This window comes from Punica granatum, chromosome 8 (assembly GCF_007655135.1).
Source record: "Punica granatum isolate Tunisia-2019 chromosome 8, ASM765513v2, whole genome shotgun sequence".
Taxonomy (NCBI): Eukaryota; Viridiplantae; Streptophyta; class Magnoliopsida; order Myrtales; family Lythraceae; genus Punica; species Punica granatum.
Window position 1 is genome coordinate 669,747 of NC_045134.1, and position 27,072 is coordinate 696,818.

Sequence of the window (27,072 nt, forward strand, 5' to 3'; positions counted from 1 at the left end):
GGGGGGGGGGGGGGGGGTGGGGGTTAAAACTTGTAGCTTTGATGAAGGGGAGAGGTGAACTGCAACCACGTGGGGGAAAAAAGAAGAAGAAAAGGAAGCTTCAGACGAGAGAGACGACGACCACCTCCATTTACATTTACATTTTCTTTTTCTTTTTCTTTTTCTTTTTCTTATATATATATATGTATGTGTGTGTGTGTGTGTGGGTGTGCTTGCAATTAAATAATATAATATAATAGGCAGGCAGCCGGCGCTTTGATTGAAGATGGAGGGATGGAGGGAGGGAAGAATGTTTGTATGGATGGAAGCTTTGGAAATGGAGAAGAAGTAAAGAACAGAGCCAGAAGATGGAGAAGATGAAGAAAGGAGGAGAGCTCACATATATAATCCTTCACGGTCATGGCTTCTGTTTTCTGTGGTGGCGGTGACATCTGAGCCGCCCCGCCGTAGCGTATGATTGCCTTCAGAGCCCATATGTATGGTCTCTGTGCGTGTGTGATTTTATTTCGTGCAGCTAGCTACAATAATGGATAAATAAGTTGTGCATGATGCAACCTAGGGGTGTGCATTAGGGGTGTGCATGGGTACCGGGTATACCCGGAACCGGTCGGAACCTACCCGTTAGGGTAGAGTCCGAGTAGCTCGTATTGAAAATAGGGTAGGGTCCGGGTATCAAAATAAAGAACCGGTCACATCCGGTTCCGGTTCCGGTTCTAATTTACTGGGTACCCAGAACCGGAATTGGAATCGGTATCCGGAACCGGATGGTAATTACAAAAAAAAAAAAAAGAAGGGAAAGTTAATCTCACTCATCAGTATTCAGTCTCATTGTTTGAAGCAGGCTGCAGGGGTCGGGAGAAGTGGAGAACGCAGGATTCATCGCCTCCGACTTTCGGTGACCGCACTGCAGCTCCTCTCCGTCGCTCCCGGTAAGATTCTCCTCTGGACTCTCCATCAAATATACTCTGTTAATCTGTTTGTCAAAACCCTAAATCGGCTTTGTATTCCGCGCAAGTCGTCATCTTTGCCAGTGTTTCAAGCTCTGCGTTTGGTTCTGGATTTATCATCCCCGCTGCAGCTCATTTGGTGAAGTGGAAATTACTGCCTGAAATCTGGTAGTTTCAAAATCAGGTCTGATCTTGTCTGTTTCTTTTGGCTGTAAATTCGTAATGACGGAGGACCCTGCCTTCCCCAACCCCCGGCAAATCACCATTTTCTTTTTCCTATTCGAATCAAAACTTTGTGCATCTCCGTGGAATTTTTTACTCTGCATTTCTCGTAGGCTCCACAGTACACACTTTATCATTGCCAATTTGTTTATTTATTTATTTGTTTGTTTTTATAAGATGATGATGCTCGATGATGATCGTTTTGCTTTAACCACATCGGACGGTGACCTGAGCAGCGGATGTATGATCCCGCGTCATTTGGCTTGAAGAAATAGCAGATTGCCATTGCTTGCAGTGCTCTGCTTGATTGTGCTTTGATGACTCTGTTATCTAGAAGCTGAGAGATATCCTATCCTCAAATATCTCTCGCTTTTTAGATATATAAGAAGAAAGGCAGGCATCGGCGAGCAATGCAAAGTCTCTGGCTTTTGCGGTTCCTTTTGGCTCTAATGGCGGAGGACCATGTCTTGCCCCCGGCTTAGTAGGTTCCACCTCTTGTGGAAAAACTTTGGCCATTCGACTGAGAGAAACAAACAAATCACCATTTTCTCTACTTCGTTTTCGTTTCTCAACTTTTTTCATGGCTTGAATCATCAAAAAAGTAGACAGATAAGTTCCAGAAAATTCAGTCGTTCATCATGGACTCAAATTGTTGTTGTTCATGATAGAGCAGCTGCTCATGTTTATCATGTGGAATCACCTTAGACTTCCTACTAATGCCATGGAGAACTATATTTGAAATTGGAGTATAAACACAACGGCAGGCTCCAGGACTACAAAAGATACAAGTAGATGTATTATATTATCAGCTAGCTCATCTGATTAATAATTTAAAATACTTGCTGGAATCTTTTGCTGAGAGGATATTGTCGCTGCGGTTCGACCCTGAGCAAGCAATAGCCATGTATTACTATTTTATGTTTGGGTTTTGGTCTGTTTGTCTACCGTAAAGAACTATGGACTTTTCGTGTTTTACAGCCGGCAAAACAAGTGAAAACAAGACTGAAAAAACTTGATGATACATTGAGAGCTTAAGTTTCCTTTTTTTTTTCCTTGCGATGAAATTGCTAATTAATTGATGATTAATGTGATTATTTGCTTTAATATTTATGTCGATATTATATTTGTTGTGATTACTGATTATGGGTGGAATATTTTCGGTTTTATTTAGCGAGGCAAAAAAATTTACAGGTTCCAACAGGATACCCGGAACTTGTGGTATAATACAGGTTCCGGGTAGGTTCCGGTTCCAAGATTCAACAGGGTAGGGTCCGGTTCTAAAATCTTGGAACCGATCCCTTACAGGATAAGGTCCGAGTATCATGAAAAAAACAGGGTACCCGGAACCGATCACCCCTAATGCAACCTACGACTATCGGCATGTAATATTTTCAGACCCCACAAGTTATTATGGAAATTAATATATCTGAAAAATGCTAATCCGTTCTTATACATAGCACGTGAAGACTGAAGATTGGAGAAGGAAAAAAAAAAAAAGAGAGAGAGAGAAAAAAGCTCATGACATTGAGGGGAATGTGATGAAAAGGTGAGGTCAATCGTAATTAAGCGCTATCACAAATTTGTCCAAATGGAACATAAATCACTTTAGGGGAGGGAAAAAATAAGGATGACACATATTCGATTAAGAGACGTGTGGTCGAGTATTTGGCCGTAGTATCGAGAATGACGGAGCATGCCGATCACGTGCGCACACTCCTAATTAATCTTGCTAGCTAGATTTGTGCAAACATTGTATATATGTTGTCTTAATAATTTGTTGTGCCTGTGGCCACGTGAGTCTCTAAAAATTGTAATTTTCACGCTTTTTTCCATAAGATTATGATCCATTGAATAATTCCCGCTTGTACGTGGGCTTTCAACTTCATGAAACAGGATTGAGAGAGATTACGTCCATGCTTAAAACATATCTGATCACTTTTCTTCAAATAGTTTGATATGTGATGTGGACTTATTCTATACAATTATATCTTATATTTTTTTACCTGGTTATTGGAAAGGTTTATGAATATAATATAATAAAGGGGTAAAAATAGCTCATGAAAATCAAATTTAAAATTTCTAAATTATTAGGTAAGGTCGTGTCTCAGTACATTACATCACTTCTCTTATTGTATCTATAATTTTCGGGTGAATATTATATCTACAATTTTCGTTTCTTCAATTTTGTGCTTGCTGTAAATATATATTTGAAATGGAAATAAGTTGAATCGTTAAAAGATGGTGCCTTGAAGAATATTTCAACGTACCTACGCTACATATATTTGTTTTAAAATTCTACAAAGTCATTCACCCAAAAAGAATACTACAAATCAAAATTGGAAAAATATATGTCGTGAGCCATGTGTTTTGATTTTTTTTCACGCTAGCCAGGGAGACAAGCCTTATCAAAAATAGGCCTAGTGAGATCAGCAAACATCTTCTCGATCTCTTAGCTTCGATATTACATTATAAATATGAGGGATGCATGCAATGCAATCTGAATGAGCAAATTACCAATTACGGAAGCACAGCCCCTCCCTCATTGTAGTACTGTAGAGATCAGAGTGTGTCAAACACACACACACACACACACATATATATATATATCACTGTTTGTTTCCCGAACCGATCAACGATGAAGGTGGAGTCTGTTCTTCGCATGAATGCTGTAGACGAAACCAACAGCTATGCCCGTAACTCTACTTTTCAGGTCCTCATATATTCGTTACGTCAACCGCACAAAAAAAAAAGTGTCTTTTTTTTCGGTGGAAAGAAAAAAAAAAGTGTCCTTTACGTGCTCATATTAATATATAATATACAATACTTGTGCTTCGTCCGATCGAGCCCACGCACGCTAAATAAAAAACTCAACATTTCATACATATATATATATGTGTGTGTGTGTGTATTATATATATGGAAATTCGAATAATCCCGCATCATATACTTACCAACCCAGGGCAGCTTATTATTGGAACTACACATGCATGATCTATTGTAATTCTTGCTCGTCCTTTACTAATTTCTTTTTTGATTTTCTGCAGAGGAATGCGATGCTAAAAGCTATGCCACTTGTGAAAGAACGAGTGAGAGCATTATTTCGGAAAGCCTTATTCCCCAACAACAAGTGCCTTGCGGTGGCAGACTTGGGCTGTTCTTCAGGACCCAACTCTCTACTTGCCATCTCCTGGATCATTGAAGCCATATCCGGATTGTGCAGCCAAACGGGGCGTTCGCTGCCCGAGGTTCTTGTGTTCCTGAACGACCTTCCAGGGAATGACTTCAACTCTGTCTTCTCATCTCTTCCCAGTTTCTATGAGAATCAGAAGGAGAAGAACGGAGTTGAAAGTAACTGCTACATATCTGCGATGCCGGGTTCTTTCCACGGCCGGCTATTTCCGAGCAGAAGCTTGCATTTCGTTCACTCTTCTTACAGTGTGCATTGGCTTTCGCAGGTCTAGGAAGAATTCATCTTCTTTCGAAGCAACAATTTGCTATATATTCAGTTAGTTATGCTGTTCTTCCCAATCTGATCAGGTCCCAGAGCTCCCAGTACAGAACAAAGGGAGCATTTACATGGCAAGCACGAGCTCTCCCAGCATCTTCGAGGCCTACCTGAAGCAGTTCCAAAAGGATTTCAAGAACCTCCTGAGCTCCCGGGCACAGGAAATCGTCCCTGGTGGCGAAATTTTTCTAACTTTCATGAGCAGAAGCATTCCTGATCCCACCAGCAAAGACTGCTGCCTCTTCTGGTGGTGGCTCTCCAGGTCCCTTGTTGAAATGGCCGAAGAGGTTTCACTCTCAACCCCGCGGTTCATACTATTATGTATATGAAGATTTTCATTTTGTCTAGGACGGGAATCTTCAATGGATCTTCATGCAAGTTCCACACAAGAAAAGGGGGGAAAAAAGGGCAAGCCCAACTTTAATGATAAGCTGGCCATCTTGATTGATGCGATTGAATATATCAAGTTAAGATTATATCATTACCTTCAATTTAAATCTCATCTAAAAGATTGGTATTGGTTTACTAGGGATTGGTTGAAGTTGCGGATATAGATTCATTCAACCTGCCGTTCTACACGCCCTACAAACATGAAGTAAGAGATGTGGTAGAGGAAGAAGGATCCTTCACCATCAATCGCCTTGAAACCTTTGAATTGAATTGGGATCCTTTCTACCATGAAGAGGACGAGAACTGTGTGTTTGACAAGTTGAAGAGTGGGCGGAACGTGACTGACTGTATAAGATCGGTCACAGAACCGATACTGAGAAGTCACTTTGGAGAAGGACTGCTGATGGACGATTTATTCAAGAGGTATGCGAGGCTTGTGGGTGATCACCTATCAGTGGAGAAGACAAAGTGCTTCAACATAGCCGTTTCCATGACAAGGAAATGAAATTGATCTCCGCCTCGTCTACTTTGGCACCGAGATAAGAATAAAAGAGCAAACATGAAATAAGTATTGAGTTTAGTACATGTTGATGCAATAATACTTTAGGGTTGTTTGAAGCAATAATATAATACGGCCAGTCGAGATTAGTACTCTGTCAAGGTATTTGCTGACCATTAAACAAATATATTCGATATCCATCTCCCTCTCCAAGGTGCAAATCCAATCGACAATCGGTATAAATAACGCAATACACAAGACATTGAGCCTCATGGATGGAAATACATATAAGAGGAAAGCAATAAACTCTTATTTCTTATCAGCTCACTCCTATATAACATTGATAGCAGTACAATACAGGATGAAAATTGGAAGCCAACACCATAACATGCTAAATTAGGGGATGTATTGTCAACTTTGCTTGTGATCCTTTGTAACTTCATATAACGCCAGAAATACTAAGGAAATAGATTCAAACAAAATTAACAAGGCTTTGCCGGTTATAACTAGCTACAATAACCATAATTTGACTTATATGACAGACCATATACCGAGAGAAAAGTCGGCAATGTAAGAGTAGTTGAAGCCTTGAATATGATCGATGTATCTACGAGTGATGCAGTAATTGCTTCTTAGTAGCATAATACCTGTCAAGAGCTGTAGTTGTGGAGATATATCACCCCTCTTCACAATTTTACCATTCTCGTGAATAAAACCTGCCCTAACAACTCAATCATCATTGAGACAATCCAAGCTAGGAAAACGTTACTCTTTAATAGGCTGACTCAATTCGACTAAGATTAATTTTAACTTATTAGATTTCCGAATATCAGGGAACATAGTCAAGAACAACTCACTCATCCACCTATGGGCCTCTTCATGGGCCGATAGGCACCCAGTCAAGCGGCCTCTTGGTGGTCCGACTTACTGGACCAGCCCCGTGTTTGCACCCGATGATGGATGGAAGCCCAGATTGGCCCATAAGGACCTATATATGGCCTAGCTTATATGATCGACTTCATAACCCCATAAGGTCTTGCGTGTGTGGGTGTGATATTCGTTGCATGCAAGGGAGCTACAATACTAAATGATAAATTCTGGATGCATGATGCCACCTATGAGCATGGAATATTATAAACCCCACAAGTTCATAGCCACTTGTTAGTTGTTACTCCAACCGTAATCTGGAAACTAATAATATCTGAAGATGCTTATCCATTCAAATTCATATATAGCATGTTAAAATATACATATATATATATATATATATATATATATAAAAAGAAAATATTAGAAAACTGATGAAATGCGACAGGGATGTGATCTCAACAATCTGTCTCACGTGATATTGGCTTTCTTGACAATAAATTGGACATTGACTTTAATATAATGTGAAATATTCACTAGGCTTATAAGCGATTAAGAAAACCCCTTTAACCCAAAAACATATGCTGATAAACTGTGGTACCAAATCTCTTATAAATATATGATTTTCTATTTCATTTTTTTTAAGCGTGGGATACCAGTTGTGATAAACTAAGTCCAATTATTGGATGATAAGTCACTTCAAAAAAGGATTGATATATGCCTGGTTGAGAGAGGGATGGTGTTGAGTATTTCCCTAGAGAAATTACAGAAGGGTATGCTGTAAGAGAGATTATCCATAATTTAGTTGGAGATATATTATTCAATAATTGAGGCAGTGGAATATTTCAAAATATTATAATATGGATTATTTATGTTAGTTGATATCTTTGGATTTCATAATATTTGATTTAGACATTTTTAGATTGCTTGTTTCTCAATTTATTTGTTTTCACTAAACCTATAAATAGGTGAGGTATTTTCCAAGTTGGTCACAATAATCTACTCATATGATTTTGGTCTCTTTGCTATCACTTTCCAATATCTTCCTTCTATTATATTTAATTTTTTGGAACTTCTAGCATGACTTCGTGTCCCCGTGACATGAGATCTTCCCACGGTTAGATATTCCCACAGTTAGATACTTGATGCATCGTGGGATCCACGCTCATTTAACGCGAGATGAAATGTAGGAAGAATTGGTAGGGGTTGAGTTGACGGAGTAGTTTTTCCATCCTCCAAGGACAGCTCTTGGCTTCAGTGCGTGTTCAAACCATCCAGCAACCTACTCCTCCAACTCAGAGCAAATTAACAGCTGAAGAAGATAGGGCTGTTGCTTTACAAGCAAAGATAGGCTTAAAGCAGGTTACCCTTTTTATTTTGTTTTTTCATGTACTTAGAAGGATGAAGGTCTTGGGTCGCTGAGAATTGCAGCAAATATATTGTTGATTGTCAGAATGAGTCCTATCTATCAACCAGTCCAAAGCTGGCTATTGATAGTCAACATTAAATTAGGACCATCAAGGACACTCTAATGCTGGGGAGAGTAATATAGGGTCTTGAGGTATTTGTGTATAGTTTGTTTAAAAAATATTATCAAAATAAAGGTAATTAAGAAGGCTTGTTTTCCCTTTATAGTCGATTGGCTTTGCTGCATGTATTTATTTATTTATTTATTGATGAATACGAGCCATGTCAAGAGCTGACTTAAAATTTGGTATATGTTGAGGTTGAGTAAATCAATTTGAATCCTCGCGTAAGAAGTTGTGTTGTTTTTTCAATCTAGAGTTTTTAAAATAGTTGCTTATACTCCTTTTTTTTATTTTGATCTTTTTCCCCCAATTATTGGATGTGCAAAACTTAATGTGTATCATACAAAGTGGTCATCCCTAGCTGTTCTTTTCTTCTTCTCCTTTCTTTGTTATTTTTCCACAAAGAAAAACATATCAATTTGCTTTGCCAAAATCATGGAGGAATTCTTCGGGCCATGCTTTGTAATTTGGAACGCAGTGGAACGGAAAACGCTTTCTTCATCGTGGTTGTATTAAGGAAAGATATTATTAGGCTTCTTTAATTATTTGTGATTATTTTAGGAAAAGGGAAGAGCATTAGGTTGAAAAACATATCATTGATCAGCTGAACCGCGATGCTTGTGTTCCAACAAATGTTCAACATATTTCATCTAGGAGCATATTGGTGCCTCCTGTGCATCTCTTTAAAAATATTGGATTCCAATATTCAAGTGAGCTCACTGGAGGGAGGTTCGTTGAACTATAGATTTCGTTGTAAATAAAATAAAGTTCAGGCACTCTGTCGTTATCACATTAAAATATTCTGAATTGAAAATAATAATAAAAAAAATGCACTTCAAACTAATTTAGATTTATTTAATATCATTACAACTCATAAACATGTCCACCACGTGCAACGCACGTGACCTTCCAACTAATATATATAAGAGTACGTACGCCAAAAGTCTCGGATGTGTTGTATGTACAAGTGACACAGTAATTATGCTTCGTAACAGCAAAAGTACCCCGTCTTGGGCAGTTTTGTCTGTCAGCTATTGCTTTTTATGCCTGCCTTTTTCAAGAGCTTTTTAGCTTTGGAGATATATCACCCGTAGAGCACAGTGGTCTTCCCGATTTTCCCATTCTCCTGAATATAACGTTGGTTAGGGACTCAGTCATCTATCTGTGGGCCTCTCCATGGGCTGATCGGCCCTTCAGTCACAGCAGCCTGTTAATGCTCCGATTTATCGAACCGGGCCCGAATTGGCACCTGATGATGGAAGACTAGACAGCCCATAAGAACCTATATATATGGGCTACCTTATGAAATTAAGGCCTCTGTCACTAATGAGCATGGAATATTTTAAACCCGCAAGTTCATAGTTGTTACCCCGTTATTAATCTGGAAATTAATAATTTGAATGTCGCGCTAATCCATTCAAATTCATACATAGCAGATATGGAAATACTACAAAAACTCATGAAATTGATAAGAGGAATTAATGCGACGTCATAGGTCACACTAGTAATTATAATTTAGAATTGTGACAAATTAGTCCAGGCGGACGTGTTTTGCGGTGCTTAGTATAGAGAAAGAGACGGGATGGGAGCACACGCCAATCCAATCGTTCGTGTGTGTGTTAATTTTTACACTAGTAATGAAAGACAATGAGGAGGAGGAGGAGGAGGGAGTGGGGTGGGGGTGTGAACACAGAGAGAGGTTTGATTGTTGAAGGAAGATGCCTAAAAGCTTCTAATATAGACTTGTGCAAACATTGTACATGTGTTGTCTTTATTGTGTATATTTGTGGTCACAAAGCCTCTATAATTGGAACTTTTCAACTAGGTATTGAATAATTCAAGTTTCGACGTGGACTTCGTCCTATGAGCACAGCAATCTTATGAGCACATCAATCTTACTGCGATAGCCCATATACAGGCAATGATGAGGCGCTGCCAAATAAAACTATTGCTTTGCGCCCACAGTCCACGCAACGGGCGGGCCGGCTGTCCTTCGTTGGAAAAGTTTTGTATTGTTACTATGGGCCAATACCACAAGTCAATAAGGATTTGTCATTTTGATTTTTAGTATGTAAATAAAAATAGAAAAAATCTATTTTTGATAAAAATAATTCATCATTGACAATAATAATATTTTTTTTATATATCTCGTGACATAATCTTACGCAATATCATCATTGCACGCAAGACATTTTCCGTTCACCGAGCCTTACTATAAGACTTAGGTAGATTCTATAGAATAAAATATAATGACATTAAGGAAAAAATTATGAATTTTGAATGAATATAAATATGATATTGAACTTAATTATCAAGATCTCTTCTTATATATATTTTTAGATATATAAAATTTAAATAAAATATATGATACTTACAGTTACATCAAAATTAAAGTAGTTAAAATGAAGTAATGACCATTTACTTATCTTTTTTTAGAGAAATGCTGAATTTATCAAATTGTAGAACAAATTATGTGCATGTGGAGTGGACAATGAGTTCATTAAAAACATGCTTGTGTTTGTATACACACGCCAATCGGAATCCCCTTTTCTTGAAAAATTCTATGACGCGTACACTTGAAATGCATGAATGGTATATACATGTATTTATTTGAAAAACATCGAGTTACTTATAACTCAAGTAATTTACTTGAAAAAAATACAAGTAATATTCTTACATGTACCGCACATGCATTTTCAACCCTATTTATTTCTCTTTTCGTAGGTGCATGTGTTTTTTTCGGTATGAATTTTGATATTCGGAAGCCCAATTGAGCCCGACTGATCCAATTGAACGGGTCGGCTTATTTAGGGTAAAACTCTCATAGTGTGGATTTTTTACATTAACAAGAACTCGAACCTGAGACGTTATTAAAGTAGAACAAGCGTCAAACCGCTTAAATTAACCTACATTCGTTCCATGCATGTGTTTGTTCCATCGTTACATATACAAACATTATACGTATCCAAGCCATAATGTGGGGAAATTTCTAATGATCGTTCAGGATTTTTTTTTGCTAATTTAGAAAATTCTTGCCATCCGTAAAGGAAAATGCACCAATTTGAAAGTGATTGTTTTGATTTTCACTTATAATAAAAAAGGAAATTAATCAATATTTTATGATTGATTTTTCGCTCAAAAATTATAGTCATAATTTTGCATGAAAATTTCAAAGGGGAACCAGGTGAAGTTGCAATAACTTAAATATAATTGAAATTGTTCTTATCATCTTCAGCTCCCAAGAAATGAACTTCAAACAAACAAACATACATATGTAAATGTGTATATATATATTGAAGAATATTTCAACGTACGTACATATAGTTAATTTTTATTCTACAAATCAAAATTTTGAAAAATTACATGCGTCGTAGTTAAGTCATGTACTGATATTTATCAAGTTCTCCCCACCACCACCACACAAAAAAAAAAAAAAGAGGGAGAGAGAAGCACGAGCAAGCAATTGTCGCATATGATATACGTCAATTTCTCCAATTGTCATATATAGAGATCAAAATTTGTCAATAAATATATATATCATTGTTTGTTTCCTCATCTGATCAAGGATGAACGTGGAGTCTGTTCTTCGCATGAACCCTGGGCACGAACCCAACAGCTATGCCCGTAACTCTACACATCAGGTATATATCTTTCCATTCCTCCTAGCGACTACATTGACACGGCGTTACGTGCTCATATATAGAAGGCATCATGCATGTGAGAGCTAGCATATGCTAACTCGAGAACTTGAGGTACGTACTCTTGTTTGTCTTCGTCCTTTGATTTCTTAAATTTCTTGCAGAGGAACGTGTTGTTCAAAACGATGCCAATCGTGAAGGAAAGAGTGAGCGCCTTATACAGAAAAGCCATATTCCCGAAGTACTTTGCACTGGCGGACTTGGGCTGCGCTTCGGGACCGAACTCTCTACTTGCCATCTCCTGGATCATTGAAGCCATATCGGGATTGTGCAGCCAAACGGGGCGTTCGCTGCCCGAGGTTCTTGTGTTCCTGAACGACCTTCCAGGGAACGACTTCAAAACTGTCCTCTCATCTCTTCCCAGTTTCTATGAGAATCTGAAGGAGAAGAACAGAGTTGAAATTAACTGCTACGTATCTGCGATGCCTGGTTCTTTCTATGGCCGGCTATTTCCGAGCAGAAGCTTGCATTTCGTTCACTCTTCTTACAGTGTGCATTGGCTTTCGCAGGTCTAGGAAGAATTCATCTTCTTTCAAAGCAACAATTTGCTATATATTCAGTTAGTTATGCTGTTCTTCCCAATCTGATCAGGTCCCAGAGCTCCCAGAGCAGAACAAAGGGAGCATTTACATGGCAAGCACGAGCCCTTCGAGCGTCTTCCAAGCATACATAAAGCAGTTCCAAAAGGATTTTACGAACCTCCTGAGCTCCCGCGCAGAGGAAATTGTCCCCGGCGGCGAAATGGTCCTGATTCTCATCGGCAGAAGCATTCCTGATCCCACCAGCAAAGACTGCTGCCTCCTCTTCTGGTGGCTCTCCAGGTCCCTTGTTGAAATGGCTGACCAGGTTTCACTCTCGACTGCGGTGCATAAATATGTAATAATATGTACGTGAGAAGATTTAATTTCTTCTCACAGTTCCGGATAAATTTCTTAAATGGATCGGGACGTGCAAGTTCAAATAGATAAATTAATTCTGTGGAAACCGAACTTTATTGATAAGGCCATCACGATGTGATTTAACATCTCAGGTTGTTAAGCTCATACCATCACCTTCAGGATAATCTCATCTAGCTAATATATTATCATTATTTACCATTGCTTTTCCAGGGACTAGTCGAAGCTGCTGATATAGATTCATTCAACCTGCCATTCTACACGCCCTACAAACATGAAGTAAGAGATGTGGTAGAGGAAGAAGGATCCTTCACCATCAATCACCTCGAAACCTTTGTAGTGAATTGGGATCCTTTCTGCCATGAAGACGACGAGAGCTATGTGTTTGACAAGTTGAAGAGTGGGCGGAACGTGGCTGACTGTATAAGATCGGTCACAGAACCGATACTGAGAAGTCACTTTGGAGAAGGACTGATGATGGACGATTTATTTGAGAGGCATGCGAGGCTCGTGGGTGAGCATCTATCAGTGGAGAAGACCAAGCACTTCAACATAGCCGTTTCCATGACAAGGAAATGAAATCGATCTCTGCCTCTACTACTTTGGCACTGAGATAAGAATAAAAGAGCAAACATGAAATAAGTACTGAGTTTAGTCCATGTTGAAGCAATAATACCTTAGGGTTGTTTGAAGCAATAATATAATACGGCCAATCGAGATTAGTATTCTGTCAAGGTACGTGTTTGCTGACCATTAAACAAATATATTCGATATCCATCTCCCTCTCCAAGGTGCAAATCCACTCGGAAATTGGTATAAATAAAACAATACACAAGACATTGAGCCTCATGGGCGGAAATACGTATAAGAGGAAAGCAATAAACTCTTAATTCTTATCAGCTCACTCCTATATAACATTGATAGTAGTACAATATAGTATGAAAATCGGAAGCCAAAACCATAGCATGCTAAATTAGGGGATGTATTGTCAATTTTGCTTGTAATCCCTTGTAACTTCATATAATGCCAGAAAGACAGACAAGCACCGTAATAAGGAAATAGATTCAAACTAAATTAACAAGGCTTTGCCGGCTATAACTAGCTACAGTAACCATAATTTGACTCATATGAGTCATATGACAGACCATATACAGAGAGAAAAGTCGGCAATGTAAGAGTACTCAAAGCCATGAATATGATCGATGTATCTGCGAGTGATGCAGTAATTGCTTCTTAGTAGTATAATACCTGTCAAGAGCTGTAGTTGTGGAGATATATCACATCTCTTCACAATTTTACAATTCTCGTGCATAAAACCTCCCTTAACAACTCAATCGTCATGGAGAAAAATCGACGTTGAGAAAAATTTACTCTTTAATAGGCCGACTCGACTCGACTGAATTAGTCTTAGCTTATTGAACTTCCAAATATCAGAGGACACAGCGAAGCACAACTCACTCATCCACCTGTGGGCCTCTTCATGGGCTGATAGACCCCCAGTCAAGCGTCCTCTTAGTGGTCCGACTTATTGAACCGGCCCCGAGTCTGCACCTGAGATGCATGGAAGCCCAGAATGGCCCATAAGGACCTATATATGGCCCAGCTTATATTATCGACTTCACAATCCCGTAAGGTCGACTGTGTGGGTGTGATATTCGTTGCATGCAAGGGAGCTACAATACTAAACGATAAATTCTGGATGCATGATGCCACCTATGAGTATGGAATATTATAAACCCCACAAGTTCATAGGCACTTGTTAGTTGTTACTCCAACAGTAATCCGGAAACTAATAATATCTGAAGATGCTAATCCATTCAAATTCATATATAGCATGTGAAAATATATATAAGAAAATATTACAAAACTCATGAAATGTGAGAGGGCTGCAATTTCAACACTCGTTCTCACGTGACATTGGTTGTCTCGACAATGGATTGGACATTGGCTTTGATACAATGTCAAATCTCTACTGGGCCTATGAGCGATTAAGCAGATTTCAAACCAAAAAACTCGAGTTGATAAACTGTATTATGCAATCTCTTATAAACATATGATTTTCTATTTCATTTTTTTAAGTGTGGGATTCAGCTCTCACAAGTTGTGATAAACTAAGTCCAATTGGATCATAAGTCACTTCGAAAAAGGATTGATATATGCATGGTTGAGAGAGGGACGGTGTTGAGTATTTCCCACAGTACAGGGAAATTATAGAGGGGCATGCTATGAGAGATATTATCCAATAATTTAGTTAGAGATATATTATTCAATAATTGAGGCAGTGAAATACTTCAAAATATTATGCTATGGATTATTTATGTTAGGCGATATCTTTGGATTTCATAATATTTGATTTAGATATTTTTAGATTGCTTGTTTCTCAATTTATTTGTTTTCACTAAACCTATAAATAGGTGAGGTATTTTCCAAGTTGGTCACAATAATCTACTCATATGATATTGGTCTCTTGGCTACCACTTTCCGATATCTTCCTTCTATTATATTTTATTTTTTAAAAATTCTAGCATGATTCCGTGTCCTTATGACAAAAGATCTTCTTACCGTTGGATGCTTAATGCACCGTGAGATCCACACGCATCCAACGTGAGAGAAACCGTGTTTCCATAATACGGAATCATGCAGGCCAATCAGGTTCGCGTGCTCTCCTACCGAGCTAGCTGGCTAGATTTGTACAGATGTATATATATTGTCTTCTTATTGTGTCTGGGCACAAATATTTCCAAATTTGAAAATAAATTTTAAAAAAAAGATTATGTGGGCTTCTACTTTATGAAAAACGACGAGAGAGATTACATGGCCAGGGGAAGATTCTTTTGGCAAAAAATATCTTTAGGCTTGGCTACGACTACGAGGCGGTGCCAAATGGGCTGTCTTGTGTTGAGCCCCACTGGAAAACTTATTCTTACATGTCCAATGTTGTACTATCCATATCCAAGTGACGTAATGGAATTTCTAATGATTTTTCGAGATTTTATATACTAACTTAGAAGAGCATGCCATTTGTAAAGGAAAATGAAAGTATGCTTAACCCGTGAAAGACATATTGAATTGTATACGTGAATAATGTTATAATTTTTATATATATCTGTAATTCTTTCCTCTTTATTTTTTTTTCTTTCCTGAATATGACCATTACCTGGTAATTAATCTAGCTAGCCATATTTGTGCAAACATTGAACATATACAGATGCAGTTTTCTTGATCTATCTACAACAGGTTCCCTTAATTCGGAAGCCTTTGTCAGATATGCAAGAATCGCAGGTAACGAATGAAATTCCTGAAAACTTTATAGGAACTTTTCGAAGCATCCTATCCCGATTTCGTACTTTTGGTTCCGGTTATGTCTTTTGGATTCTGCAACTGGCGGAGATTGAATTGTTAAATTAACCTGCATGGCTTGTACATGGCTTGGATAAGTTCTTGTCAGCTGATCACTGGTAATAACTTTGCAGTACATTCTATGAATGTTAGAAGCCAAAGCCATAAGTAGACAACATGCAGGGGATGGCAACTTTGCATGTAATCCTTCTAAACCCCATTAAATGCCAAACAGACGAGCAGCATATATAAAAAGGGAACAAATTCAAACTAAATAACAAGGCTTTGCTGGCTAGGAAAATAGATACGATCGATACACATAATTTTTTGCAGGCTTTCCTGCCACTGCTGTCCTGGCCACTTGATCTCCTGCCACTGCTGTCCACTCCTTGCTCCATCCCTCATATGGGGTCCATGATACGGAATCAAGCGTGCCAATCAGGTCCGCGTGCTCTCCTACCGAGCTAGCTGGCTAGGTTTGTACAGATGTATATGTATTGTCTTATTGTGTCTGGGCACAAATATTTCCAAATTTGGAAATAATTTTTTTTAAAAAAAAAGATATGTGGGCTTCTACTTTATGGAAAACAACGAGAGAGATTACATGGCTAGGGGAAGATTCTTTTGGCAAAAAAAATCTTTAGGCATGGCTACGACAACACGGCGGTGCCAAATGAAATGAAGACTGCTACTCTGCTAATGACTTTTCGAGATTTTATATACTAACTTAAAAGAGCATGCCATTTGTAAAGGAAAATGAAAGTACGCTTATCTCACTCAAAAGAAAAGACATTAAGCTTTGTCACTATTTTTACATAATGACACGCTATGTAAATTTAGTGCGGCATAATACAAATCATTATTTTCCTGTCAAATTTAACATGTTGTTTAAATTCCATTAAAAAAAAGTGATAAAATATGAGTCTGCCTTTACAGTGACCCCATCTGCACACTGGATGCAACATGTGGACAAAATAAAGAAAAAAAACTTGTTTTTTATTTTAAAAAATCTTTATTTTTTAATTTTTATTTTTCATACTTTTTTGTGTGGAGGAAAATGGAAGTATGCTTATCTCACTCAAAAGAAAAGAAATTACACTTTGTCACCATTTTTACTTCCTAACACACTATTTAAATTTAGCATGTCATAATACAAATCATCATTTCTCTATCAAATTTAGCACGTTATTTATATTCCATTAAAAAAAGTGACGAAAAGCTGAGTTCGCCTTCATAGTGACCTATTTGCATACATGGATGCAACATGTGGACAAAATTTTTAAAAAAAACTTGTTTTAAAAAATCTTTATTTTTTAAATTTTATTTTTCATATCTTTGTTTGTGGACTAACTGGTATTCGGGGTTAATAAGTCTCGATTAATTCATATTCGAGTTGGGTCTATTCATTAAAGGTTAAAACTCTCCCTATCTAGATTTTTTCACTCACAAAACTCAAGCCCGAAACCTTATACTTGAGATTGAATAAGCGTCGAATCACTTGTATTAATCCACGTTGATTAATACTTTATTACTTTGTTCTATATTAATAATACTTTTTACGTTACCTTCCTCATACAATTATGATATTGATTTTCTATATTCACCAAAATTCGAACTCGACACGTTACTTAAGCGGAATAAGTATCGAACCGCTTAAACTAACCCACATTGGTTAGATGCATGTGTTTGTTCTATCATTACATGTACAAACGTTGTACATATCCAAGTGATGATGTGGGGAAATTTCTAATGATTGTTCAGGATTTTTTACACTAATTTAGAAAATTCTTGCCATCTGTAAAGGAAAATGCACCAATTTGTAAGTGATTGTTTTGATTTTCACTTATAATAAAAAAGAAAATTAATCAATATTTTATAATTGATTTTGCGCTTAAAAAGTTATAGTCATAATTTTGCATGAAAATTCCAAACGGGAACCAGGTGAAGTTGCAATAACTTAAATATAATTGGAAGTGTTCTCATCATCTGCAGCTCCCATGAAATGAACTTCAAACAAACAAACAAACATATGTACATGGATATATATATATATATATATAATATTTCAACGTACGTACATATAGTTCATTTTTATTCTACAAATCAAAATTTTGAAAAATTTTGTGCGTCGTAGTTAAGTCATGTACTGATATATGTTAATTCCTCAGCTTCAATTGTCATATATGTAGAGATCAAAATTTGTCAATATATATATATATATATATATATCATTGTTTGTTTCCTCTTCTGATCAAGGATGAACATGGAGTCTGTTCTTCGCATGAACCCTGGGCACGAACCCAACAGCTATGCCCGTAACTCCACACATCAGGTATCTATCTCTTCATTCCTCCTAGCATATGCTAACTCGAGAACTTGAGGTACGTACTCTTTTCTTGTTGTCGTCCTTTGATTTCTTAAATTTCTTGCAGAGGAACGTGATGTTCAAAGCTATGCCAATCGTGAAGGAAAGAGTGAGAGCCTTATACAGAAAAGCCTTATTCCCAAATCACTTTGCAGTGGCGGGCTTGGGCTGCGCTTCGGGATCGAACTCTCTACTTGCCATCTCCTGGATCATTGAAGCCATATCGGGATTGTGCAGCCAAACGGGGCGCTCGCTGCCCGAGGTTCTTGTGTTCCTGAAGGACCTTCCTGGGAATGACTTCAACTCTGTCTTCTCATCTCTTCCCAGTTTCTATGAGAATCTGAAGGAGAAGAACAGAGTTGAAAGTAACTGCTACGTATCTGCGATGCCTGGTTCTTTCTACGGCCGGCTATTTCCGAGCAGAAGCTTGCATTTCGTTCACTCTTCTTACAGCGTGCATTGGCTTTCGCAGGTCTAGGAAGAATTCATCTTCTTTCAAAGCAACAATCTGCTATATATTCAGTTAGTTATGCTGTTCTTCCCAATCCAATCAGGTCCCAGAGCTCCCAGAACAGAACAAAGGGAGCATTTACATGGCAAGCACGAGCCCGTCGAGCGTCTTCCAAGCATACATGAAGCAGTTTCAAAAGGATTTGACGAACCTCCTGAGCTCCCGGGCAGAGGAAATCATCCCCGGGGGCGAAATGGTCCTGATTCTCATCGGCAGAAGCATTCCTGATCCCACCAGCGAAGACTGCTGCCTCCTCCTCTGGTGGCTCTCCAGGTCCCTTGTTGAAATGGCTGACGGGGTTTCACTCTCGACTGCAGTGCATAAATATATAATAATATGTACTTGAGAAGATTTAATTTCTTCTCGCCGTTCCGGATAAATTTCTTAAATGGATCGGGACGTGCAAGTGCATTTAGATAAATTAATTCTGTGGAAACCGAACTTTATTGATAAGGCCATCACGATGTGATTTAACATCTCAAGTTATTAAGCTCATATCATCACGTTCAAGATAATCTCATCTAGCTAATATATTATCATTATTTACCATTGCTTTTCCAGGGACTAGTTGAAGCTGCTGATATAGATTCATTCAACCTGCCGGTCTACATGCCCTACAAACAAGAGGTGACAGATGTGGTAGAGGGAGAGGGATCCTTCACCATCAATCGCCTTGAAACATTTGAGGTGAATTGGGACCCTTTCTACCATGAAGATGAAGATGATGAGAACTGCACGTTTGACAAGTTTAAGAGCGGGCAAAACGTGGCCGACTGTATAAGATCTGTCACAGAACCCATCCTGAGAAGTCACTTTGGAGACGGATTGGTGATGGAAAACGTATTCAAGAGGTATGTAAGGCTCGTCGGTGAGCATTTAGAGGTGGAGAAGACCAAGTACGTAGAAATAAATTTTAAACACATGCGCTTATATATATATATATATGTATGTATATTGAAGAATTTTTTAACGTACGTAGATAATTTGGAAATATATATATATATATATATATATGTAGTAACTAGTAAGTCACGTATTTTTCATTTTTGTCAAGTGAGAAAAGCAGAAGCATCAACCAAAAAAAAGGACAAAATAAGAAGAAGAAAAGAGTTTTTACTGTTAGGCGATATTTATGGGTTTTGTTTGTATGTCCCCTTAGTTACTCTTTAATTTTCTTGGGTCTTTGATCCCGTTAACTTGCCAAAAAAAAAAAAAGAAAAGAAAAGAGAAGCACGGGCAAGCAATTATCACGTAGCTTCAACCGACACTATAAATAGGAGAGAGATATGCGCACTGCAATTCCAAATTATGAGCAGATTACCACCGAAAAAAAAATTTAAAAAACAGAGCTCAGAGTTTGTCAAAGAATTTATATATATATCTTTGTTTATTGTCTGATCTGATCAACGATGAAGGTGGAGTCTGTACTCCAAATGATCCATGCACATGAGCCCAACAGCTATGCCCGTAACTCTGCCCTTCCGGTTGTCCTCTCCCTGATCTCTATTACTCTTTTTTTTTTTTTGTTCCCTGATACTTTGATCTCTATTACTCATATTCGCACGCTACGTGGACTGCATGAAAACTCGGTCCTTTAAAATTACTTGCTTATATGCTGATTCATCCTAGACCATATACTAAATAGATGATCTCGAGAAAACTTGACATCCTCTTGTCTTGTGTTGTCGTCTTTTTGGGGCAGAGGAATGTGATGTTAAAAGCAATGCCGCTCGTCAAGGAACGGGTGAGAGCATTATATAGAAAAGCCTTATTCGATAACTACTTCGCGGTGGCAGACTTGGGCTGCTCTTCGGGACCCAACTCCGTACTTGCCATCTCTGGGGTGATTGAAGCCATAATGGGATTGTGCAGCCAAAAGGGGCATTCCCCGCCTGAGGTTCTCGTGTTCCTGAATGACCTTCCGGGGAACGACTTCAACTCTGTGTTCACGTCTCTTCCCGGTTTCTATGAGAAGTTGAAGGAGAAGAACAAGGTTAACAGTACTAACTGCTTCATATCTGCTATGCCCGGTTCTTTCTACGCCCGGCTATTCCCAAGCAGAAGCTTGCATTTTGTTCACTCTTCTTACAGTGTTCATTGGCTCTCTCAGGTGATTGGAATAGAATTATTATTTTTTCCATCATGAATTTGCTGTACGTCAATCCCAGGCATGTTTTCGAATAACTATGGCGTTCTTCCCAAACCGACAGGTCCCGGAGCTCCCAGAACAGAACAAAGGGAGCATTTACATGGCAAGCACGAGCCCTCTGAGCATCTTCCAAGCATACCTGAAGCAGTTTCAAAGGGATTTCACGAGCCTCCTGAGCTCCCGAGCAGAGGAAATCGTCCCCGGGGGCGAAATGGTCCTGACTCTCATGGGCAGAAGCATTCCTGATCCCACCAGCAAAGATTGCTGCCTCTTCTGGTGGTGGCTCTCTAGGTCGCTTGTCGAAATGGCTGACGAGGTTTCCCTCTTACCCTTCCTTTTCGTACGTAAACTCTTTTGCTTATATTACCTTCGACGAGCCGTCTCATGTTAATTATTATCGCTATTGGTGATCAGGGACTGGTCAAAGATACTGACATAGATTCATTCAACCTGCCGTTCTACACGCCTTATATGGAAGAGGTAAGGGACGTGGTAGAAGCAGAGGGGTCCTTCACCATCAATCACCTTGAAACCTTTGAGATGAATTGGGACCCTTTCTACCACGAAGACGACGAGAGCTGCACGTTTGACAGGTCAAAGAGCGGGCGGATTGTTGCCAATAATATAAGATCTGTCACAGAGTCTATGCTAAGAAGTCATTTTGGGGACGGACTAGTGATGGACAATGTATTCGAGAGGTATGCGAGGCTCGTCGGTGAGCATTTAGACGTGGAGAAGACGAAGCACTTCAGCATAACCATTTCCATGACAAGGAAATGAAATCGATCCAGTGCCTTTAATTTGGCATCGAGATGAGAATATAAGAACAAACTCCAGATTATATTTAGTACATGTCGATGGTGTTTGAAGCAAGAAATACTATCAAGATTACTATTGCATCACGATATTTGCTTACCTTTAAAGAGTATTCGATATCGATCTCCCTCCAATGAGCAAATTCATTCGGTTAAATAACAAACAATTAGATCATGAACTTGCTCTATGCGCGGGGCATTATGTACTACTATGATACAAACAATACAAATATTTCCTTCGAATATATATATATATATATAATATACTCTCAAGATACTTCAGTCTTGTATTTTTTTTTCTTCGTATAGTTCTACGTGTAGGGGAGGTATTTGGAGAGAGTGGGTAGAGAGAGAGAGAGAGAGGAGGGACGGACGGACGGAATGGGAAACATTGAGGAAATAATGGAGCTGGGTGCTTATCTACTTGAATTGATTTTTCTACCCATAATCTAATGATTTTAAATTTATGGAATTATATTGTAACTGAAATAAAAAATAAAATTGATGGACAATAGGAGAAAGAGGATGTACCACAGTATTTCCATATTCAATTTTAGTTTTGGGATTATCTGTACTCCTTTATCAGTCATAATTATTTGTATTTTGTTGTACTAAACTCATAAACTTCAATTATAATCGAAGAACTACTAGAGTGCAAGTAAAATGGGAAAGTAAAAACTACATTAATAAACCCTACTCCAATCTATATAATATATAAACTTGATGACACTCTAATAAATACGCGTAGAATATAAATATTTTTATAATTTATTATGTTGTATAGAAATTAAATAACGATAAATATGGCAAATTTGATGGCTTATCTGTCACCAAATAGGCTCAACTCAAAAAGGCTAATCCTTGAAAAAGGCCAGTTGCGCTAAGGTCTCAGTTCCAGGTTTAAGTACTACAGACGAAGCACACCGAACTTAGGTTTCTTTCTACCTCGTCAAAGAAGAAGGAAAGTTTATTCCCTTTTTTGTACGAAACTGGGCTATGAATCCAATCCCATCGAGAAAGTTCGAGTGCTTTGATGCTGCTGTTAAGTTCGACGGGTAAGGCTTGGTCTAATTCCAGTTTGCCACCGTATTTATCTGGGGTGAAAGTTCACTAATCTCTATATTATAAAAATTAGAATGTCATATATTCTATTTTAGATGCAAGGTAAGGATGCGGAGCGAAAGGAATAAAGGCAATCAAGGAAAGGTCGAAAGCTAGGAAAAACCTCTATTTCAAAACCGGGTGTTCACTCAAACTAAAAAGGCCTATCTTTCTGGCACTGGGCATTGTTCCTAACTAAATTCCCTTTCTTTCAGGAATTCTACTAGTTGGGAAGACCGGGAAATCCTGAAAGAAAGGGAATCCTATCCAATCTCGCTGAGAAGGACGGAAAGACTACCAACCTATGCTGTTCGATCTCCTCTCCAACCAGTCGAGCTGCTTCGCTCTTTTTTTTTTTATTCTATATAGTGACTTTTCTTCTTCAATCGATGCCTACCTCTGGGCAGGACTTATTAAATGTTGACCAACAGACAAGTTTTTCTTTGCTCTACTCCAATTGGTAGAGGCAGAGCAGAGGTGACAAGATCCATTTCTCGATTCACCCCATCTCTTTCGATGGTATTTCCATTAATAGAAAGAGAGTTCAATCGTGAAACTTTCTCAATTTCCTTTTTTCGGAAACGGGAAAAAGGTTGCACGTGATGTATTGTCTTTTATAATTTTTCTAAAAGTAAATTTTAATTGGAGAAATATATTTTTATAGATTATACCTAAATAAATTTAATAATTTATAAATATATTTTTCTTAGTGCAGCATAACAGTTTAACGCGTAATACTTGAGAAGTTCTTAGGTCATTCTACTTCATATGAGGAACAACCAATTATATTACATGAAACAGAGGAATATGTACTAATCACTTAGATAATTGCAATAATTATCCTTCATTAAAGAATTATTATTGATTTTTTTTCATCACATCAATGTAAGGTAATATCATTTATGATTTTCTCGTAATGTCTACGAAATGCACCCAAAGCGTTGACTAATTAGGGCGGAAGGATTTGGAAAAAATAATTCTATTCGTCTAACCGTTTCTTCATTTCCTTCCAAGTATCATTCCAGTTAAACAACAAAGTATATGATTGTTATGGTCTTGAGTTTTAGAAAAATCAAACACTAAAACTTTGTTGTTAATTAAGAGAAAGGGGTGTAGTGCAGTAACTAACACCCTCGCCAGATAATCTAGATGTTTCGGGTTTGATTCTCATTAGTGGAACTACTTGTGCCCATTTATTTAGATTTCATTTTGATTTCCTTCTATTAGACCATGAGCCTCCTATTGTAACAAAAAAAAACACTTTCTCGTTAATTGTAATAGTTTTAATTGTTTTTTCTCACTAACCACATGGTCACAAGTAGTAGGGTAATTTAAGAATCTATCTCCACTGAAAGATTCATTTTTATGTCCAATTCAATATGTTTAAACTCTAATTGAAATGTGAAGAAAACAAATGAAATATTACGAGAAAGAGGAAAGATTTTAGATGGGATTATCTTTCAAGAAGCAACATTTTACAGTAATTATATCGATTTGTGCGGATTATAATTACAAGAATTTTCCCGTTCAAGCGTATGAACTTTGTATGTAATTGAAAATAATTACAAAATGTTAGGAGTTCGTCATTTTTCACTTTTAAGAGTGACATGATTTTCCCTCCATTAATCTATCAAGAATAAGTCCCAATAGAATAGGAAAAAAAAAAGGCCATTTTTGGCCGTCAATCTTTATTTTGCCGGTTTCATCTTAAACCTATTTTTTGTTCTATTATATCCTCAACGTTACATAGTTTGTTTGTTTTAGTCCTACATTAATTTTTCCTTTACATAATTTGTTTATTTTACTCCCTTTAGGTGGCCACTGCCAGGGCCCCTTTCCCCCGAATCGAGAGATCCCAACCGAATTGGTATCTCCTCATTCCCCTTTTTTTTCAACTTTTATTTTTTTATATTTTCAAAATTAATTTGTAATAAAATAATATATTTTATAAATATTTTGGATGGAAAAATAGTTTTTTGACTGAAAAATTAACGGTATGATTAAAATGAATAAATTATGTAATATTTAGGATATAATTGAACGAGAAAGTTAGGTTTTAGACGAAATCGAAAAGATAAAGGTGGAGGATCAAAATAAATTTTTCTAAAAAAATGAAAAGTGAATGGAAAGTTTTCCCGTTCAAGAATAAAAAATATATATATATAAAAGAAGGGAAAAGCTTTCGCTACCGTCATACAAGTACCTCCTCGTCCTACAGTTTTATTCCTCACAACCTCCATTTGCTAAAGGAGGCCGTTTTCTTTCATGGAGCAATTCCAGTGAACTGTGTGCACCCACCACTGGTTCATCTTCGAGGTCTGTCCGATCTTGTAGGCGGAGGCCCCAGGCATAGCCACTATCAGCAAGTTGTCCCTCCTATCTAAGTTCTAACCGTGAAGACCAGTGGGAGAGAGATGTACCAACCAAATTGGAAGAGAATGATATTGAGCAAAGGAGGGAAAGGGATTACAGAACGAACCTTGGGAAGAGTAAGGAGAAGGGGCGTTCCATTCTGGTGGCGTACTCTAAACGCATCGGTGGAGGTTTGCGAAATGCTTTGGCCGAAATTGCTAGATCAGACAGTGGGAAGTGCCTCAGTTTGGGGAGACTGTCAAGAAATGTGATGAAGTTATTTACTAAGATATTTCAATTGTAACAAAAAAATTACCATATGGAAATTGGTGGGGCGAGAAGGGGGTCATGCGGGCGTTCGTGGAGAATGGTTGAAAGGGCAAAAGGCGAATGCATGAAGGGACCAATGGCTCCGGTGTTTTGGAGAGGGGAGAAGGGGGGCCATGGTCAAGAAATCAAATCAAACTTAAATAAATTTTTCTAAAAGTAAATTTTAATTGGAGAAATAAATTTTTATGGATTATACCTAAATAAATTCAATAATTTATAAATATATTTTTCTTAGTGCAGCATAATAGTATAACGTGTAATACCTGAGAAGTTCTTAGGTCATTTTACCTCATAACATGGCATGAGGAACAGCAAATTACATTACATGAAAGAGAGGAATACGTACTAATCACTTAGATAATTGCAATAATTATTCTTCATTAAAGAATTATTATTGATTTTTTCTCGCCATATCAATGTAAGGTAATATCATTTATGATTTTCTCGTAATGTCTACGAAACGCACCCGAAGCGTTGAGTAACCTCAAATAATGAAAGAGAAAATCCCGTGGCAATGATCAATGAATGAGAAAAACCTTCATTAAAGGGGGCAGCTTGTGTGCAAGGTGAACTTACACAAAACAAGTTCGAGGATTTTTCTTTTTTGAGTATGAACAGAAAATTAAGTAATAGTTTCTATTCGATTTAAAAAAAAAATTCCTAATTAGGGCGGAAGGATTTGGAAAAAATAATTCTATTTGTCTAACCATTTCTTCATTTCCTTCCAAGTATCATTCCAGTTAAACAACAAAGTATATGATTGTTATGGTTTTGAGTTTTAGAAAAATCAAACACTAAAACTTTGTTGTTAATTAAGAATAAGGGGTGTAACGCAGTGACTAACACCCTCGCCAGATAATCTAAAAGTTTCGGGTTTAATTCTAATTAGTGGGACTACTTGTGCCCCTTTATTTAGATTTCATTTTCATTTTCATTTCCTTCTACTAAGCCATGAGCCTCCAATTGTAACAAAAAAAAACACTTTGTCGTTAATTGTAGTAATTTTAATTGTTTTTTCTCACTCACCACATGGTCACAAAGTAGGGTAATTTAAGAATCTATCTCCACTGAAAGATTCATTTTTATGTCCAATTCAATATGTTTAAACTCTAATTGAAATGTGAAGAAAACAAATGAAATATTACGAGAAAGAGGAAATATTTTTAGATGGGATTATCTTTCAAAAAGCAACATTTTACAGTAATTATATCGATTTGTGCGGATTATAATTACAAGAATTTTCCCGTTTAACCGGTAAAATTAGAATTTCAAAAAATTGAGAAACGTTTTGTGAGTTTCACACTTTTATATATGTTATAGATTAAGAATTATTTTAAACTTTTCTTTATTAATTTCAATTATCATTATTAGCCTTATAAAAGTTACATTAAGTAAATCCTTCAACGAAATGATTGGTCCTTTTATCTTAAATTATTCATATTTAGAAAACTTAATATATGAAGCAGGAGAGTAGAATATAACAATAAATACTTAACTTTAAAATTTTATGGATTTTAAAATTATCATTATTTCATCAATTAAATCTAGAAATATTGA

The 27,072-nt window shown here is 37.4% G+C and overlaps 3 protein-coding genes and 1 long non-coding RNA gene across 7 annotated transcripts; all 4 read left to right on the forward strand.

The window, feature by feature from the left end:
- The first annotated feature begins 28 nt into the window (after positions 1-28).
- On the forward strand, positions 29-1,224 carry LOC116187726. Its single transcript, XR_004152126.1, has 2 exons — positions 29-929; positions 1,016-1,224. It is a non-coding gene; the product is annotated as an uncharacterized LOC116187726 (long non-coding RNA).
- Positions 1,225-4,109: 2,885 nt separating this feature from the next.
- Positions 4,110-5,742, forward strand: LOC116187151 (benzoate carboxyl methyltransferase-like). Its single transcript, XM_031515749.1, has 3 exons — positions 4,110-4,624; positions 4,707-4,961; positions 5,204-5,742. Exons 1-3 carry the CDS (start codon positions 4,157-4,159, stop codon positions 5,567-5,569), a joined length of 1,089 nt encoding a protein of 362 aa, XP_031371609.1. The 5' UTR covers positions 4,110-4,156; the 3' UTR covers positions 5,570-5,742.
- A 5,724-nt stretch (positions 5,743-11,466) lies between these two features.
- Positions 11,467-13,287, forward strand: LOC116187150 (salicylate carboxymethyltransferase-like). Its single transcript, XM_031515748.1, has 4 exons — positions 11,467-11,600; positions 11,762-12,166; positions 12,249-12,503; positions 12,767-13,287. The coding sequence occupies exons 1-4, from the start codon at positions 11,526-11,528 to the stop codon at positions 13,130-13,132; spliced, it is 1,101 nt and encodes a 366-aa protein (XP_031371608.1). The 5' UTR covers positions 11,467-11,525; the 3' UTR covers positions 13,133-13,287.
- A 4,588-nt stretch (positions 13,288-17,875) lies between these two features.
- On the forward strand, positions 17,876-21,840 carry LOC116189447 (salicylate carboxymethyltransferase-like). Of its 4 annotated transcripts, none has more exons than XM_031519111.1 (5): positions 17,879-18,224; positions 18,325-18,729; positions 18,812-19,066; positions 19,330-19,664; positions 20,471-20,615. In XM_031519111.1, exons 1-5 carry the CDS (start codon positions 18,150-18,152, stop codon positions 20,478-20,480), a joined length of 1,080 nt encoding a protein of 359 aa, XP_031374971.1. In that variant the 5' UTR covers positions 17,879-18,149; the 3' UTR covers positions 20,481-20,615. The 4 variants fall into 4 exon arrangements, with proteins under 4 accessions (XP_031374968.1, XP_031374971.1, XP_031374972.1 ...); XM_031519112.1 differs by having other exon boundaries at positions 17,881-18,224; positions 19,330-19,619; positions 20,471-20,725; XM_031519108.1 differs by lacking the exon at positions 20,471-20,615 and having other exon boundaries at positions 17,876-18,224; positions 19,330-20,106.
- The last annotated feature ends 5,232 nt before the right edge of the window (positions 21,841-27,072 follow it).

What these genes read in the sequence shown, in the direction of transcription:
- LOC116187151 (XM_031515749.1), top strand. Translation starts at nt 4,157, where the DNA reads ATGATCTATTGTAATTCTTGCTCGTCCTTTACTAATTTCTTTTTTGAT. An exon ending in GTGTGCATTGGCTTTCGCAG is followed by an intron (nt 4,625 to 4,706) that starts GTCTAGGAAGAA and finishes CAATCTGATCAG; the next exon opens with GTCCCAGAGCTCCCAGTACA. An exon ending in TTGTTGAAATGGCCGAAGAG is followed by an intron (nt 4,962 to 5,203) that starts GTTTCACTCTCA and finishes TTGGTTTACTAG; the next exon opens with GGATTGGTTGAAGTTGCGGA.
- LOC116187150 (XM_031515748.1), top strand. Translation starts at nt 11,526, where the DNA reads ATGAACGTGGAGTCTGTTCTTCGCATGAACCCTGGGCACGAACCCAAC. An exon ending in CCCGTAACTCTACACATCAG is followed by an intron (nt 11,601 to 11,761) that starts GTATATATCTTT and finishes AATTTCTTGCAG; the next exon opens with AGGAACGTGTTGTTCAAAAC. An exon ending in TTGTTGAAATGGCTGACCAG is followed by an intron (nt 12,504 to 12,766) that starts GTTTCACTCTCG and finishes TTGCTTTTCCAG; the next exon opens with GGACTAGTCGAAGCTGCTGA.
- LOC116189447 (XM_031519108.1), top strand. Translation starts at nt 18,150, where the DNA reads ATGAACATGGAGTCTGTTCTTCGCATGAACCCTGGGCACGAACCCAAC. An exon ending in CCCGTAACTCCACACATCAG is followed by an intron (nt 18,225 to 18,324) that starts GTATCTATCTCT and finishes AATTTCTTGCAG; the next exon opens with AGGAACGTGATGTTCAAAGC. An exon ending in GCGTGCATTGGCTTTCGCAG is followed by an intron (nt 18,730 to 18,811) that starts GTCTAGGAAGAA and finishes CAATCCAATCAG; the next exon opens with GTCCCAGAGCTCCCAGAACA.